The sequence below is a fragment of the Pseudonaja textilis genome, chromosome 2 (assembly GCF_049901715.1).
Source record: "Pseudonaja textilis isolate UNSWEBS1 chromosome 2, rPseTex1.2, whole genome shotgun sequence".
NCBI classification, from domain to species: Eukaryota; Metazoa; Chordata; class Lepidosauria; order Squamata; family Elapidae; genus Pseudonaja; species Pseudonaja textilis.
In genome coordinates, this window is record NC_141991.1 from 7,247,615 (window position 1) to 7,263,453 (window position 15,839).

Sequence of the window (15,839 nt, forward strand, 5' to 3'; positions counted from 1 at the left end):
ACACCTATGACTGCACTCCCTCTTGTCCCACTAACTCTATAATAAAATTTGCAGACGACACCACATTGGTGGGACTCATATCAGGAGAAGACGAGACAGCCTATAGGTTAGAGGTTCTCAGACTGGTCTTGTGGTGCAAGAGTCATAACCTCGCCCTGAACATCAAAAAGACCAAAGAATTGATTATAGACTTCAGAAGATGCAAAGCAGAGCCTCTCCCACTATATATCAATGGAGACCGTGTGGAAAGAGTTCGTAGTTTTAAATTTATAGGAATTCATATTTCCGACAACTTTACTTGGTCGGTTCACACTATGGCCACTGCAAAGAAGGCCCAACAGCGCCTGCACTTTCTGAGGTTGCTGAAAAAGAGTGGTCTGAGTGAGAAGTTGCTGGTTACCGTTCTACCATCGAGAGCATTTTGGTAGACTGTGTAACGGTGTGGCATGCTGGGTGCTCTGCAGTAGATAAGAAGATGCTCCAGAGAGTTATAAACACAGCACAAAAAGTCATCGGTTGCTCTCTTTCTTCTCTGGAAGAGATTGCGAAGACCAGACTCCTCTTTAGAACACTAAAAATCTCCACAGACCGCTCTCATCCTGGACATTCATATTTCGAACTGTTACCGTCAGGGGAGGCGTTACAGATGTCTTAAAATAAGGACTAATAGATTGAGAAGCAGTTTCTTTTCCAAGGCAATAATTGTCTTGAATCAAACAGTGAATTTATGATTTAGTACTATTACTATTATTATTATTATTATTATTATTATTATTATTATTATTATTATTATTATTATTATTATTATTATTATAATATATATATTAATTTTTAAATACTCTGTAGTGTGATTGTGATGTGGAGTTTGGAGCACTGTGTTGGAGTAGCCTTCAAATTTCATTGTATTCGTGGAATGCAATGACAATAAAGGTATTCTATTCTATTCTAAGAACAAGACAGAAAAAATGCTTTTTCTGCTTTTCTTGTGGGTATTTCAGGTTCAGGAGCCCTTCCTGTTGGCCACAGAACACTCTCAACCATGGGGGGATCTGCTTTATCCCTCTCAGGAGCTGAGCTATTGGGACATGTCCCAGGAGGGTCCACCTGAGAACTTAGTAGGTAATGGAGGATTCCTTCTGGTGCAGTGGGAATTAACACAGCCTCCCTTGCTTTTGTAAAAGTACTATAACTCTCGTGGCAACGGGTGGCTTTTGTACCTAGTTTTTCTCCGTAATGTTCTCTGAATACTTTTTTTAAAATTTCAGTCTCCAAAAATAGAACATTGATAACTCCTGTGGGACCATCTCTCTTTTGTGGTTTAGAAGCAGCGGTTGTGCTTCCAACTCAGGTAAGCTAAAGCATTTCCACTCTCCCCAGAATCTGTGATTTATTTGAAAAGCATGCAGTGCTCTCTAAAATGGCCCAAATCTCTTTTCCAGAGCAAATTCCTTTCATTGTATTAGTGCCAATCAAGCCAATTTGCCTGGCCACAAGGAAGTTCCTGGCAACCTGGGAACTTGCTTAGGGTTGCATATCATTTGTGAATTGATAGCATCTCAAATTGTCTTCTGGAAAACCTTCCTTCCTTCCTTCCTCTCTCTCTCTCTCTCTCTCTCTCTTTCTTTCTTTCTTTCTTTCATCCTCTTCTTTTTCTCTTCCTTCCCTCCTCCCACCTTCCTTCCTTCCTTCCTTCCTTCCTTCCTTCCTTCCTTTCTTTCTTTCTTTCTTTCTTTCTTTCTTTCTTTCTTTCTTTCTTTCTTTCTCTTTTCCTTCCTTCCTCTTTCTTCCTTTGTCTTTCTCTCTCTCCCTTCTGTCCCTTTCTCTCTCTCCTTCCTTTCTTTTTCCCTTTTTCTTTTCCTTCCTTCCTCTTTTTTTTTTTTTATCTCTTTCTTTCTCTTCCTTCCTCTCTCTCTCCTTCCTTTCTTTTCCCTTTTCTTTTCCTTCCTTCCTCTTTTTCTTTCTTTTTCATCTCTTTCTCTCTCCCTTCCTTCCCTTTCTCTCCCTCCTTTCTTTTTTCCCTTCTTCCTTTCTCTCTCTCTTTCTTCCTTTTTTTTCTCTTTCTCCCTCCTCCCTCCTCTTTCTTTCTTTCTCTTTCTTTCTTTCTTTCTTTCCTCTTTCTTTCTTTCTTTCTTTCTTTCTTTCTTTCTTTTTCATGCCATCCATCTTGTCTGGAGACAATTCACATAGCTATTGTGGGATAAATACATTGGTCCCTGAGGGATAACATAAACTGTCAGTTAAAATATCAAACAGGAATTTCCCAACGCTTCATTCAGCTGTAGTGAATAGTAAACCCAAGGTCTCTCTCATGCCTTGATCTGGAAAAATATAGGGTGTGAACAAATTGTCATTCAGGGACTTTGATGTCTTCCTATGTCCAGGAAAAATGCATATTAACCCTGAAATAAATGTTGGGATCAATCAATTAAAAGAGACCTTGAAAATCCTTCCTGGAGCTGTTGATTAATTGGGAATTATTTCTTCCTATTGCAGAATTCTCTGTCCTTTGATGATGTAGCTATTTTCTTCTCAGTGGAGGAGTGGGATCTGTTAGACTTCAACCAAAAAATCCTGTACAACGAAGTTATGCTGGAAAATGCCAGGAATGTGGCCTCCACAGGTAAATGAAGTAAAGACTTCATCTTTACCCTGACTTCAATTCAGTGGGAAAGGTATTTTCTAGTAAAAAAAAAAACAACTCTGTTTATTAGAGGAAATGTTGACCTGGTTGTACCAAAGGTGCTTTTTTTTTTCCTCAAAAGGCCACTGGATTTTGTTTTTCCTTGAAGACGTTTCACTTTTCATCCAAGAAGCTTTCTTCAGTTCTGACTGAAGAAAAACCAAGTCCAGTTGCCTTTTCAAAAACCACCTTTGGGACAACCATGACCTGGATGACAGAGAATCTCTACAGACATGTTGACCTGGTCATTTCCTAGAGGGAAGAAATTGTTCTTAATTAGACTGCTCTAATGACGCTACAGAGCACTGTACAACAGAACAACTAGACACAAGGACAGTTTTTTCCTGAGCGCCGTCACTCTGCAAAACAAATAATTTCCTCAACACTCTCACACTATTTACTAAGTCTGCATTACTATTACTATTAATCTTCTCATCACTCCTTATGACCCATCCTCTCACACTTGTGACTATATGGCTATAACTTTGTCGCTTGTACCCTTACGATTTATATTGACTGTTTCCTAGTATGATTTGATTGCTTATTGTACCCTGTGACTATTATTAAGTGTTGTACCTTATGATTCTTGACTCTTGACGAATGTATCTTTTCTTTTATGTACACTGAGAGCATTTGCACCACAGACAAATTCCTTGTATCCTTCTATTCTATTCTATTCTATTCTATTCTATTCTATTCTATTCTATTCTATTCTATTGTTTTCATTGTGGACTAAAATTATCTTGCTGTCCTTAGAGAGAATATCCTCTCATTTGGTGATATTTCAAAGCCCCAATAGGCGCACAGGATTTATCACAGGGAAACAGAATTACTACTAATTGTGCCCTACTCATTACTTTGCTTGATTCTCAGGAGGTGCTGCGGCCATTCACTAACATTTGCCTCAGGTCCTTCTTGTAACAGCTGCTACCTCATGAGACCTGAGGTAAAATAACATTCTAGAACCGCAGAAGTGCTTTTTCAAGGGAATGCAACCTCATTCAACCAGTTTGGACTTCTGCTCTCATGTTCCCTTTCCAGTTACAGGTAGTCCTCGACATGCAACAGTTCATTTAGTGACAAAGTTCAAAGTTACAACTGAAAAAAAAGTGACTTAGGGCCATTTCTCGCACCTACGACTGTTGCAGCATCCCCATGGTCACATGACCCAAAATTCAATTGCTTGGCAACTGACTCGTATTTATGACTGTTGTGATTATGTGATCCCCTTTTTGCGACTTTCTGACAAGCAAAGTCAAAGGCGGAAGCCAGATTCACTTAATGACCATGTTTCTAGCTTAACAACTGAAGCAATTCACTTAATAACTATGGCAAAAAAGTTTGTAAAGTGGGGCAAAACTCACTTAACAACTGCCTCATTTAGCAACAGAAATTTGGGGCTCCATTTTGGTCGTAAGTCGAGGACTACTTGTATTTGTCTTCCAACAGCACAGCTGTGATAATAATCACAAAAAGAACTGAAATCTGGGGACACGTGAACAAGAGCCTTATTATTAAGCTTTTGCAAAAGGGAATTCTGCTCTCATGGCAAAAGACATTTTCCCCAGGAGGGCTGGGGTTTATATACAGGTTCAAATATACACCCTCTGCCCCTTTCCTGGGTTCACAATCAATCCAAGCTATGTATCTCCCTACACCACACCCATATTATTGTAGCATAACACCTGTTTCCTTGTCCTTGGAAACTACCCGCGTTCTCATGGCTGTGTCTTCCTTTTATGTCCATCGAAGCATGATGGATCACTAACAGGTTTCCATTGGGTCAGAATGACTCTAGCATCTCTCACATTTATCTTTAAGACAAGATTACAAACCCTGATTCCAGCCAAGAACTTGACATTTTATTTTTAGAACATAACGAGTTACAAAACATAATGTGTTTGTTAGATTCAGTTATATACCTGTCCAGTAATCATTGCACAGGTCATATATCAGATAAACATGGATTCCCTCCTGTTCTTCCTTTTCTCAGGTGTAACTTACTATATGTAATTTTCAGATATAACAACAGCTTTCTCTTATTTTAACATCAACTTTTTCTTGCGTGTTATGTAATCTAATCAATTGCTTCCTTGGATCTGGATGTTACCCTATTATTTGATTCCAGTTTACTTACCTCATTACTGATATCACACTAATAAACTCCAGATTACCTTACAACATGGCTTCATGTTGAAACTGAATAGCAGAGAGAACAAAATGGAAAGTTGTGGGACATGAAATGTAAACAACCCTAGTTCAATTGGTATTCCCCATTTTTACATCCGGGATGGGATCTGATAAGAAAGACAGGAAGGATAGTTAAAATACATGCCCCAATAATTAATCCTACTTTGTGATCCAGAAGAAGTAGAAATGACACAGACTCTTGATAATGTTTAAATAAAAAGGAGCAGCCCATTAGATTTGATCCCTGGGTTCTTGGTCTGAGCTCCAAGCTTGGCAATTTGGTTGCCAATGTTTCATCACCATTCGAGGAGACGACGTCAGTGCGCTTGGAATTGTGTTCCTCTGTCCAACCACTAGTCTTTAAATAGCTTTTTATAAGATGCAGATAAGTGTGGGTGTTGTTTGTTCAGCCATTTCGGAGTCATGGCCTGATTTTGGACTGTTTGACTGGATGTTAACTGGTAACTGTTGTTACCAAGACATGATCTTTGGTTTTAGCTATCATTTGTATAATGTAAATTAGTGTCGTCTGTTCGGATGCTTCTGAGTCATAGTCTGGTTTCTGGCTGGTTGTTGTTAATGGGATGTGATCAGTGGTGGAATTCAAAAATTTTTACTACTGGTTCTGTGAGCATGGCTTGGTGGGCATGGCATGGCTTGGTGGGCGTGGCAGGGGAAGGATACTGTAAAATCCCCATTCCCTCCCCACTCCACTAACCTGCTTTCCAGCTCTGTTCTCCTGTGCAGGGCAACAAAAGAAGACCCAGCCAATCAGCTGGGACTTGGGAGGCAGAGAATAGATAGGGGCGGGGCCAGTCAGAAGTGATATTTGCCGGTTCTCCAGACTACTGAAAATTTCTGCTACCGGTTCTCCAGAACTGGTCAGAACCTGCTGAATACCACCTTTGGATGTGAATTTCTTGTGAATGGATGGGTTATGATTTTTGTTGTTATGTAGTGGGGTGGCTGTTTGTTCATTTGGGAGCATGGTTAACAGAGTTCTTTCATTCTCAGCGATTGCTAGACTGGATTGATGTCAGTGTGCCTGTTTATTGACATATTGGTGGAAATCCAGGCTTTGAGGAATTCTCTCCTTGATTTCGCCTGGGTTACAACCGCTTTAGTTAGATCAAACTTGTGTCTTCGGGATTTGATCCCTGACAGCACGGACATTTCCTGCTATTATTATTTAGCATATGGCTTCTCATACTGTACACAGACTAGCAATATATATTAATTTTTCACCTAGATTAGTAAAATGTAATAAAATATAAATTAAAAAAATATCTATGTTGAAATATCAACATCTAGGCCAAGGATCTTCAAACTTGACAGCTTTAAGACTTGTGGACTTCAACTCCCAGAATTCTCCTGAGCTAACATGACTGGAGGAGGAATTCTGGGAGTTAAAGTCCACAAGTCTTAAAGCTGTCAAGTTTGAAGACTCCGATCTAGGCCATCTAACCATTGAAGCAAAACATAGTTGATATTATATAAAAAACAGATACTGGACTGATATATACCCTCAGTGTATAGCCAGTCCCAATGTGTTCTATAGTTTGATATCACACTGAGAGGAGGATATTTATAGGAGCCATGGTAACGCAGTGGTTAGAATGCAGTACTGCAGGCTACTTCTGCTGACAGCTGTCAGCAGTTCGGCAGTTCAATTCTCACCAGCTTAAGGTTGACTCAGCCTTCCATCCTTCCAAGGTCGGTAAAATGAGGAACCAAATTGTTGGGGTCAATATGCTGACTCTGTAAACTGCTTAGAGAGGAGTGTAAAAGCACCGCGAAGCGGTGTATAAGTCTAAGTGTTACTGCTATTGCTATACAGAGAGTTTTACAGACGTTGTGTGAGGTGTGAATCCTATTTAGGATTGTCCATTGCTGGTGTGGCTGTTCAAAGCCTGGGTACCTTATTTGTGGAGTCATTTGTATGTCTTCCTAGGTCTAAATGTTCAGCAACCCATTTGGTTCTCTATTGGAAATCGATGTCAAAGTTCAAGTGCTCGTGGGAGCTTCCTGGTTTTGAGTCTTCTGGCTTTTACCTTGTCTGCTTTAAAGGTGTAATACGTATTTTTCTTTCTTTTTTGTCCCAAGGAGTTGGATGGCCAGAGAGTGCATATTATAAACAGACATCTGTGAAACAATCACAAACAGTCAGAAACGACATTGGGGAAGGGATGTTTGAAAATCCACAGGGACCAGAAACACCCGAACGCAACCAATTAAACAAGAGAAGAGCAAAATCTTGTACTCCTCAGTGGGCCGAAAACCATTTTTATCTTGGCCAGCAAGGACACGAAAAAGAAACAAAGTGTCTCGCCTGTGGAAAAACATGTAGAGGAAATTCAGATTTCTGCGAATACTGTAGAACGCACAATAAAGCAAAACAATACAAGTTTGGGGAGCGTGGACAAAATTACAATGGGCCCCTCCTTCATACCTTACATCAAACAACCAAAACCGGAGAAAAAACATATCCTTGCACAGAGTGCGGGAAAACCTTCAGCAAGAGCAGTAATCTTAATGCCCATAAAAGGATCCACACAGGCGAGAAACTGTATCAGTGCATGGAGTGTGGAAAGATGTTCAGGTGGAGTAGCGGGCTCACCTACCATAAGAGGATCCATTCGGGAGAGAAACCCTATCAATGCACGGAGTGTGGAAAGAGCTTCAGCGGCCTGAGTTCCTTCACTTCCCACAAAAGGATGCATTCTGGGGAAAAACCCTACAAATGTGCCGAGTGCGGGAAGTGCTTCAGTGGTTTCAGTTCCTTCACTTCCCACAAAAGGATGCATTCTGGGGAGAAACCCTATAAATGCGCGGAGTGCGGGAAGCGCTTCAGTGGTCTCAGTTCTTTTACGTCCCATAAAAGGATCCACTCTGGGGAGAAACCGTATAAATGTATGGAGTGTGGGAAGAGCTTCACTATGAGCAGTCACCTGATTTCTCATAAAAGGATCCACTCGGGCGAGAAACCTTACCAATGCACGGAATGTGGGAAGAGCTTCACTTTAAGCAGCCATCTTACTTCCCACAAAAGGATACACTCGGGGGAGAAACCCTATAATTGTGATGACTGCGGACGGAAGTTCAGGTGGAGCTGTCACCTGACTTCCCATAAGAGGATGCACTCGGGAGAGAAACCCTACGTGTGCACAGAGTGTGGGAAGAGCTTCATTGACCTGAGTTCCTTTTCTTCCCATAAAAGGATCCACTCTGGCGAGAAACCGTATCAATGCGCAGAGTGTGGGAAGAATTTCAGGAGTGCCACTAATCTGAGTGAACACAAAAGGGTCCACTCAGGTGAAAAGCCGTATAAATGCACAGAATGTGGGAAAAGCTTCAGGTGGAGCAGTTGCCTTTCATCCCATAAGAGGATCCACACGGGGGAGAAACCGTACAAATGCATGGAGTGTGGAAAGGAATTCCGGAAGAGCTGTTCTCTCACTACTCATAAAAGGATCCACACAGGGGAGAAACCGTATAAATGCACGGAGTGCGGAAAGAGTTTCACTATGAGTAGCAGCCTGATTTCTCATAAAAGAATTCACACCGGTGAAAAGCCGTATACCTGCGTGGAATGTGGGAAGACTTTCCGCAAGAATGATAATCTTACTTCCCATAAAAGGGTACATACGAGATACAAACCGCGCTAATGTTTTGGACAAAGGGGACAGGTCCTCAGTCACAGCAGTCATCCTGTCTTCAAATTTACACCGAGGGGAGCTTCAAAACGTAGGAAGATCTCATAATTTGCTCTGAACCAGGGGTGTCAAACTCAAGGCCCACAGGCAGGGTACGGCCCATGGGATGCTTACATCTGGCCCATGGGGCCAGCCTGAAAATAGCAAAGGACCAGCCCGCAGTGCCTCTGGCAGACAAAATGGGGCATGGGGAAGTGCATCCGGCCCCTGCATGCCCCATTTTCGGCCTGGACAGCCTCCTTCAGCATTTTGCCAGCCAAAATGGGCTGCATGAGGGCCGAATGCCTCATTTTGGCTGGCAAAGTAATGCAGGAGGCTGTCCGGGATGAAAACAGGGTGCACGGTGGTCACGCGCTGTCCCCCCCGCGCCCCATTTTGGCCAGCAAAGTGCTGCAGGAGGCTGTGCAGAAAGACAACGGGGTGCGAGGGGCTGTGTGTGGCCCCATCTGTACCCCGTTTTGTCTGACAGGGTGCTGCAGGAAGCATCCAGTCCATCTCCCTCCCCTCATGGCTGGCCCATAGAGGAGAACTACAGTGCTGATCCAGCCCTTGACGAAATCCAGTTTGACGTGCCTGCTCTAAACAGAATGAATCTTAGAAACGTATATTATATGGAAATCGATTGTTTTATATGTGCTAATTTACTCCCAATAGAGCTGTGATGGCGAACCTATGGTACGCGAGCCCCAGGCAAACTTACCTCACTGCGCATGCGCGTACCTCCCGGCTGATTTTCAGGCCTTTTGTGGCCTCCCAGAGGCTTGAGGGAAGCCTCTGCAGCTTTTGGAGGCCGAAAAACAGGCCCGTTTCATCACTTCCTGTATTTCCGGAAATAATGGAAGTGACAAAATAGGCCCATTTTCGGTCTCCAAAAACTGCAGAGTCTTCCCTCAAGCCTCTGGGAGGCCGAAAAAGGCCCAAACATCAGTTGGGAGGCATGTGCAGTGCAGGTAAGGGGGTAGCGGGGGGTCGATCGCGCATGCAGAGAGTGGGGGAGCATTGCCTTCTGTGTGCTGGCATGCGAGCAAGCGCAAGCACGCACCCAATTTTTGTCACAGGAGCCCCAAAAGGTTAACCACTACTGCCATAGAAGATTCCTTCCACACATGGGATAAGCCATGTAAATGTCAGACTTTGAAAAAAAAATATTTTAATGAGAGACAAGAAAATACCAAGCATTTGCCCATGCCTTATGTGTTTCTTGTCTATCTGGCATCTAATCAACTGTACAAACCAAATATCTTTGAATGTTATATGGTGCATCAACACTTTTTTATTTCCTTCATGATCTGATGGGAAAATAAGTGGAGTGGTTTTTCATGAACTGAGTTAATAGAATACAGTATTGCAGGATTTGGTGGGAGGTACAGGTGACAATAGCTGTGGATTGTTTCTAATATTAACCCAGTATTTCTCTACAATTTTTAAGGTGTGTGGATTTCAGCTATCAAATCCTCAGCCAGCACTGTTAGACAACCCTTCACCCTAACCCAGGGGTCTAAAACCTTAAACACTGCAAGAGCCATTTGGGCCCGTTTCTCACAGAAAACAAAACACTGGGAGCCAAAAATTTAACAACCGGTGTGACTGGGTGGGCGTGGCCAACTCAACATCACTCACTCTCACCCAGTCACCTCCTGCTCTGGAATATGGAGCGAGTCTCCATCTTCCGCCATCACCCTTACCTTCTCAGACCAGGCGAGGAGTGACAGGGAGGCCAGCCAGTGATGGGATCAGCCAACAGGGAGCTGTAGCAGAGGGCCAAAAGGGCCGCATGTGGCTCCAGAGCCTTAGGTTTTAGAACCCTGCCCTAACCCTAACTTTGGACTTATCCATGTTCACATATTTGTGCCCTAACCCTAACTTTGGACTTATCCATGTTCACATATTTGTTTTTCAGTACTTAAAATCCCTTCTCTTAAGATCCAAATGGGGCTTCTCGTTATTTTTTTTCCTTTCTCGGTCCAATTACAGGTAGTCCTTGACTTATGACCACAATTGAGCCCAAATTTTCCATTGCTAAATGAGTCCGTGAGTTTCCCCCCATTTTGTGACCTTTCTTGCCACAGTTGTTAAGTGAATCACTGCAGTTGTTAAGAGAGTAACATGGTTGTTAAGTGAATCTGGCTTCCCAGACTGGACTTGGCTTGTCAGAAGGTCGCAAAAAGGGGTTCCCTTGTCCTCAGGACAGTGCAACCATCATAAATATGAGTCAGTTGCCAAGTGTCTGAATTTTGATCACGTGACCTTGGGGATGCTTCAATGGTTGTAAATGTCGGCGTTCCAACTAGCCAATACCAAACCAGGAAACTCCGATACAAGCATTTCCTCAAAAGTTCAATTTTATTAGAGTTGTCATATTGTCACATCCGGGGAAACCTATTGTGGTTCATCGGCAGCAGGTGTGGACGGCTGAGGTCCCGGAGGCGGGACTGATGAGGGCCTGCGTGAGGCCGACCATTAGGGAAGCTACGGAGACTGTGGAGCTGGCGGAGAGGCCCCGAGGGCCATGCCAGCCCAGCCCCAGGCTCTCGAGGAAAGAGCGGCGACGGAGCAAGGCCGAGGCCCCTCCTAGAAGAAACCAGCTGAGAACGCCTTGCAAGGATATCTTGGGCGTTAGGAATATCTGAGTTGGTGTTTGGAGACTCTTTGTTTTATTGTTTAGTAACTTTATCTGGTGTTCTTGGCAGCCTTGCAAAAATTTAGCAAGGCTCTTTCTTATTGGAGCTAATTAGTTGGAAGCAGCCTTTTATCTGTGAAGGACCGGGATTCGTAAATGAAACATTAAAAGGGTGTGCTGTTACCTTTGTCTTTGTTTGCTCTCTTGGAACCAGGTTTGGGTCAGAACAAAACCCGAATCAGAGAGTTCCGGGTTTTCCCTTCCCAAAAGAAAATCAAAGATACATCCCCTGCATCCATCAGTCCATCACATGGCCCAATCAAATCTTCTGTCAACTCATAAAACATTTCTATGCCTGTTTTAGAATTGCCATGAACTGGGGGCGGGGAGAGAATTTGAAGGAGCAGTATGGCAGTTTAAAACCAAAAGGTACATTCCATTCTTCTCTTGCAAAGATTGTAACTAAGCTACCGGAATTTCTGCCATGAAAATCCCTAATTGCAGAAGTAACTATGAACTTGTTTCATTGGAGACCATGAATTATGATACACCCAGAGGGGTGTGTGTGGGGGGAAACAGGGTGATAGTGAATTATGTGCCTCAGAATCGGCTTCATACAGGTCATGCCAACATGTTTGCTCCTAATAAATCCTTTGAAGTTTTTGAAGTTTGGCTCAAGGATCATGATTTAATTAGGGCAACTGCCGGAATCCTGACATCTTTGTCCCAACTGAAGACATGGACTCAGGTGGTAGGATTCACTTTGGAATGGACAGAATTGTTGACTTGGATGATGATTTAGATACTATCTGCCTGATCCTTTGCTCATTTGTATTTGTTTTTGCTTGCATATTAAGGAACAATCATAAAATTCTTTAAGCACTAGAAATGTCAGCGTGTTTTAGTGTTTATCATTGAGTTTTAATCAACTGCACCGTAGAAATAGCATCATTTTCAAAATGAAAAAATCCACCGTATATATTCTAAGGCTCATCTTCCTTTGTTCCTTCTTTCACTGGATTGCTTTGGGACATATATCGAGAGGCAGAGGATGATGGGTGAGGAGGTCTATTTTTCCTAACCCAGCAATATGTATTAAGTAGATGAACACAGACAAAGGAGCAACTACTTCCACACAGACTGTTGAAAAAGCAGGAACTGAAGAACACTAATGAAGTATCTTACGAGACCAGGAAAAGTAAATAGCAATAGCCCTTAGACCACTTCACACTGCTTTACACTCCTTTCTAAGTGGTGTACAGGGTCAGCATCTTTCCCCGAACAATCTGGGTCCTCCTTTTACCGACCTCGGAAGGATGGAAGGCTGACTCAACCTTGAGCTGGTAAGAATCGATCTGCCAAATTGCAGACAGCTGGCAGTCAGCAGAAGTAACCTGCAATACTGCATTCTAACCACTGCGCCACTATGGCTGCTTATGGCATTGTAAAGTATGATGAAAGATGCTGTCATGCCCCTGTTGGAGTCTGAATCTGAGGAGGAAGAGGAACAGCTGACAGGGAGTGTAAGTGTAGCTCTGTTGGCTGTGAAGGAAACTGGGGAAAGGCAAAGTCTGACTGGGCAGAGCAGGGAAGAGGTAGAACAAGGGAGAGGGAGTTCAAAGGAAGACCCAGGCCCACCCCTTCTTCATCCTAGGACACGCAGGGAGGAAGGAAGAGGGGAACAATGTGGGTTGTGTGGCTTAAGGGGGAGGAAAGGGCCCTGATTCCCTTCATTAGCCACACCTGGGAATGAGAGCTTAAGAGAGATGTAAGCTGATATGGCAGCTACTGGGAACAAATGTGAGTTTATTTTGTGTTGACTGGTTATCTGCATTCTTGGCATCCTCCCAATCGGGTTGATTTACTGCCGTTCCTTCACATCTGGAATTCCTTCTCTTGCCCTGCCGGACTAATTACCTCATCTTGTCCTGATTGGACTTATAGTTACAGTTTGTTAGTGTTTGGGGACAAACCCCCAATCAGAGTGCACAGCAGCAGTCAAGCCAGGCAGCCAAATGAGAGAGAGGCTGGGCCCAAGAGTATACACACACTGGAGACAAAAACACTGTTTGTAGTTTTAAATAGTTATTTAATTCATTTAGAGTTTAAGCATTGTCAATCAGTCCATATGTCATTATCCAATATATACATCCAGTAACCTAGTCCATTAACTAGTCAGTACAATGTCTTTATCTTCTCCTTCCGATACCTTTCTCTCGAAGACAACGCTGAGTATGCACAGGATATCAGCTCACCAAGTAAACAGTCCTTTTGTTCAGTAGAAACGGTATCCAGCACAGTAGCCAACAAGCAGACGTCTCATACAGGAGTAAACAGTAGGCAGCAGAGAGACCAGCGACCAGAGACCAGTAACCTGGAAGGTTACGTTTCTCTCTACTGCCTTTTATTGCAGCTTGCAACCGCACCCTTAATTATCTAATTACATTGCAGTTTGGTGCTTAAAGCTACAAACACTTAAACCTAGGTTTATACATTTATTCACCCAAACCTAGTTGGTGTATCAATATACCCAACACAGTTTTTGTTGACCATGTTTTGGACTTGAATCTCTGCAGCCAAAGGCTGTTCCTGGCAGAGTTTTTCTCTGGCCCAGAAGGTAACCAGGACATTAGGCGCAAAGTTGGAGCTAATAAAGGGACTCCAACTGATTATCTGACTGTGTTGCTTTTGTGCCACACCCCGGGTCATCACAGATGTTAAAGACAACAAAAATGGGGTTTCACTTCAAAATGAGGATTAAAAAAAAAAAAAAAAGCAGAAGGTTGGGGAAATGGCATCAAAAATTGACCTCAGCAATGCATTTTATAAATTATCCCAAAATATTCGGTTTTGCAGGATGGAGCCATTATTATTAATAAAATCCCCTTTGTTGTTCTTTGGACTATCTTTTGCAAACTTGGTAAGTTATATACTTTGTTCTTGGGCCTGAGATTCTTACTAATATTAATGGACAGGAATGCAAATCATATTTATAAAATTAGGTAGGTTTTTAACACTTCAGCACAATCTTGGGAGAGAGAAACTTGATTGACATTTCCTACAATAGCTTCCAGCTTTCCCTAAGATGAAAAAGGGAAGATTTCTGTAATGTCAGTTACTTTTATTTGGTTGTTTGCTTTCTCTTATTATGGTGGTGAGTTTTTGTGCCAGCTGTACACATTGTTTCTTTTCTTCCTCACATCTGGAAATCTGGAAAAACCTCAGTATTTTTTAAATGGTTTTTCTGATGTATTTTTTTTTCTGTCGTATCTATCTGGGCACTTTTTTCCAGGAATTTCTTTTCCTTCAATCTTCATGGTTTTTCCCATCTTCTGAGTTTCTTTTCTTTTTCTTTTTAATTTAAATTTTATTTTTAAAAAAGATTAAAATACAAAACTCTTTAAAAAATCAAAGAAAAAAAGACAAAAAACAAACATCAACAAGTGCACTGAAAAAAAACCCTATACACATAGATTAAAATAAAAAAAAAAAATCCAAAAAAATTAAATAAAAACAAGATTCTTTAAAAAGTGCATTTTAAAAAAAGAGAAAAAAACCCAAACACCTCTACACATATTAGCCCCACTAGTTGAATACTGATTAATACATTATTACAATTTTGATCTCCTGAGTTTCTATGCAAGGATACACACTAGGCATTTCCTGGTGGTCTCCTATCCCTGCTTAGCTTCCCATCTTCCCAGCCTGGGGAGATGCAGACATGTCCTTAAATATGCTTTGGGATTTAGATACAGATTAAGAGTTGGAAGGGAACGTGTTGGTCATCTAGTCCAACCCCCCGCATAGGTCTCTTGAAAGAACCACAAAAAGGGCCTTGGAGTGTGGGGTTTGAGCCAGGCACCCCAAATCTTAACACACACACCCCACGGCCCTGTGTCGGGGGGGTGTATTTGTAATAAATCAATTTAGGAATTCGGTCTCTGCACAAACACTCCCCCCCCCCCCGGAAACAGGCCCCGTTAAGGGGGGCGGCGGACGTCACAAGCAAAGGAGTACTGGCAGCCTCCAAACTTCACCACGGGATTTGAGCATGCGCAGTCTCCCTTTGTCTGTGGGTTGGCATGAAAAGGAAAGCAAGAAGCGGGTGCGCCCAGCAAAGTCTTCCCCCTCGAAACCGGGTATCCTCACAAAACCTTCCCCCACCCCCTCCCATTCTTCGTGCAGCCCCCTCCTCATGGGCGGGGTGACATTTCTCCCGCGAAAGAGACTCGTCCCCCTCCTACAAGAACCACCGCTCCCCCACCACTCAGGACCACGAAGGAGGAAGCAGGCTACAAATCTCCAGGCAGGTGAGACAAAGCCTTGGGGGATGCTGGGAAAAACGGCGGGACGAGAGAGTTTCTGCAATAAGGAAAGCGGGGGGGAAATGGAGGAGGAGGGGATGGTTTGAAATTTGCATTTTGCAAGGCATGATGCATGCCAGTGCCACCAGGATCAGGCCCTCCAGGAGCCTGGCCTTTTCCCAGATCCAGACCCAAACTCTCCTGTTGGTATATATAGGATCTCTTGCTTGGGGGGGATGGGGGGGTGGACTAGAAGACCTCCAAGATCCCTTCGAGCTGTATTCTGATTCTCCATTTGTCCTCTCTTCCCAACTTCATGGAGACTCCTAGGT

The 15,839-nt window shown here is 42.9% G+C and overlaps 2 protein-coding genes across 2 annotated transcripts in view; one reads left to right on the top strand and one right to left on the bottom strand.

The window, feature by feature from the left end:
- Positions 1 to 15,839, bottom strand: part of LOC113451238 (uncharacterized) — a 176,876-nt gene that overhangs the window by 104,808 nt on the left and 56,229 nt on the right. The window lies entirely within an intron of this gene.
- The window catches only part of LOC113451234 (uncharacterized), a 58,349-nt gene that overhangs the window by 13,676 nt on the left and 28,834 nt on the right, over positions 1 to 15,839 (top strand). The window contains exons 3-8 of the mRNA XM_087927648.1: positions 999 to 1,119; positions 1,266 to 1,348; positions 2,494 to 2,620; positions 6,974 to 8,530; positions 9,465 to 9,533; positions 15,178 to 15,513. Coding sequence (XP_087783774.1) covers positions 999 to 1,119; positions 1,266 to 1,348; positions 2,494 to 2,620; positions 6,974 to 8,530; positions 9,465 to 9,533; positions 15,178 to 15,513 — 2,293 coding nt within the window. The remainder of the gene's footprint in view (positions 1 to 998; positions 1,120 to 1,265; positions 1,349 to 2,493; positions 2,621 to 6,973; positions 8,531 to 9,464; positions 9,534 to 15,177; positions 15,514 to 15,839) is intronic.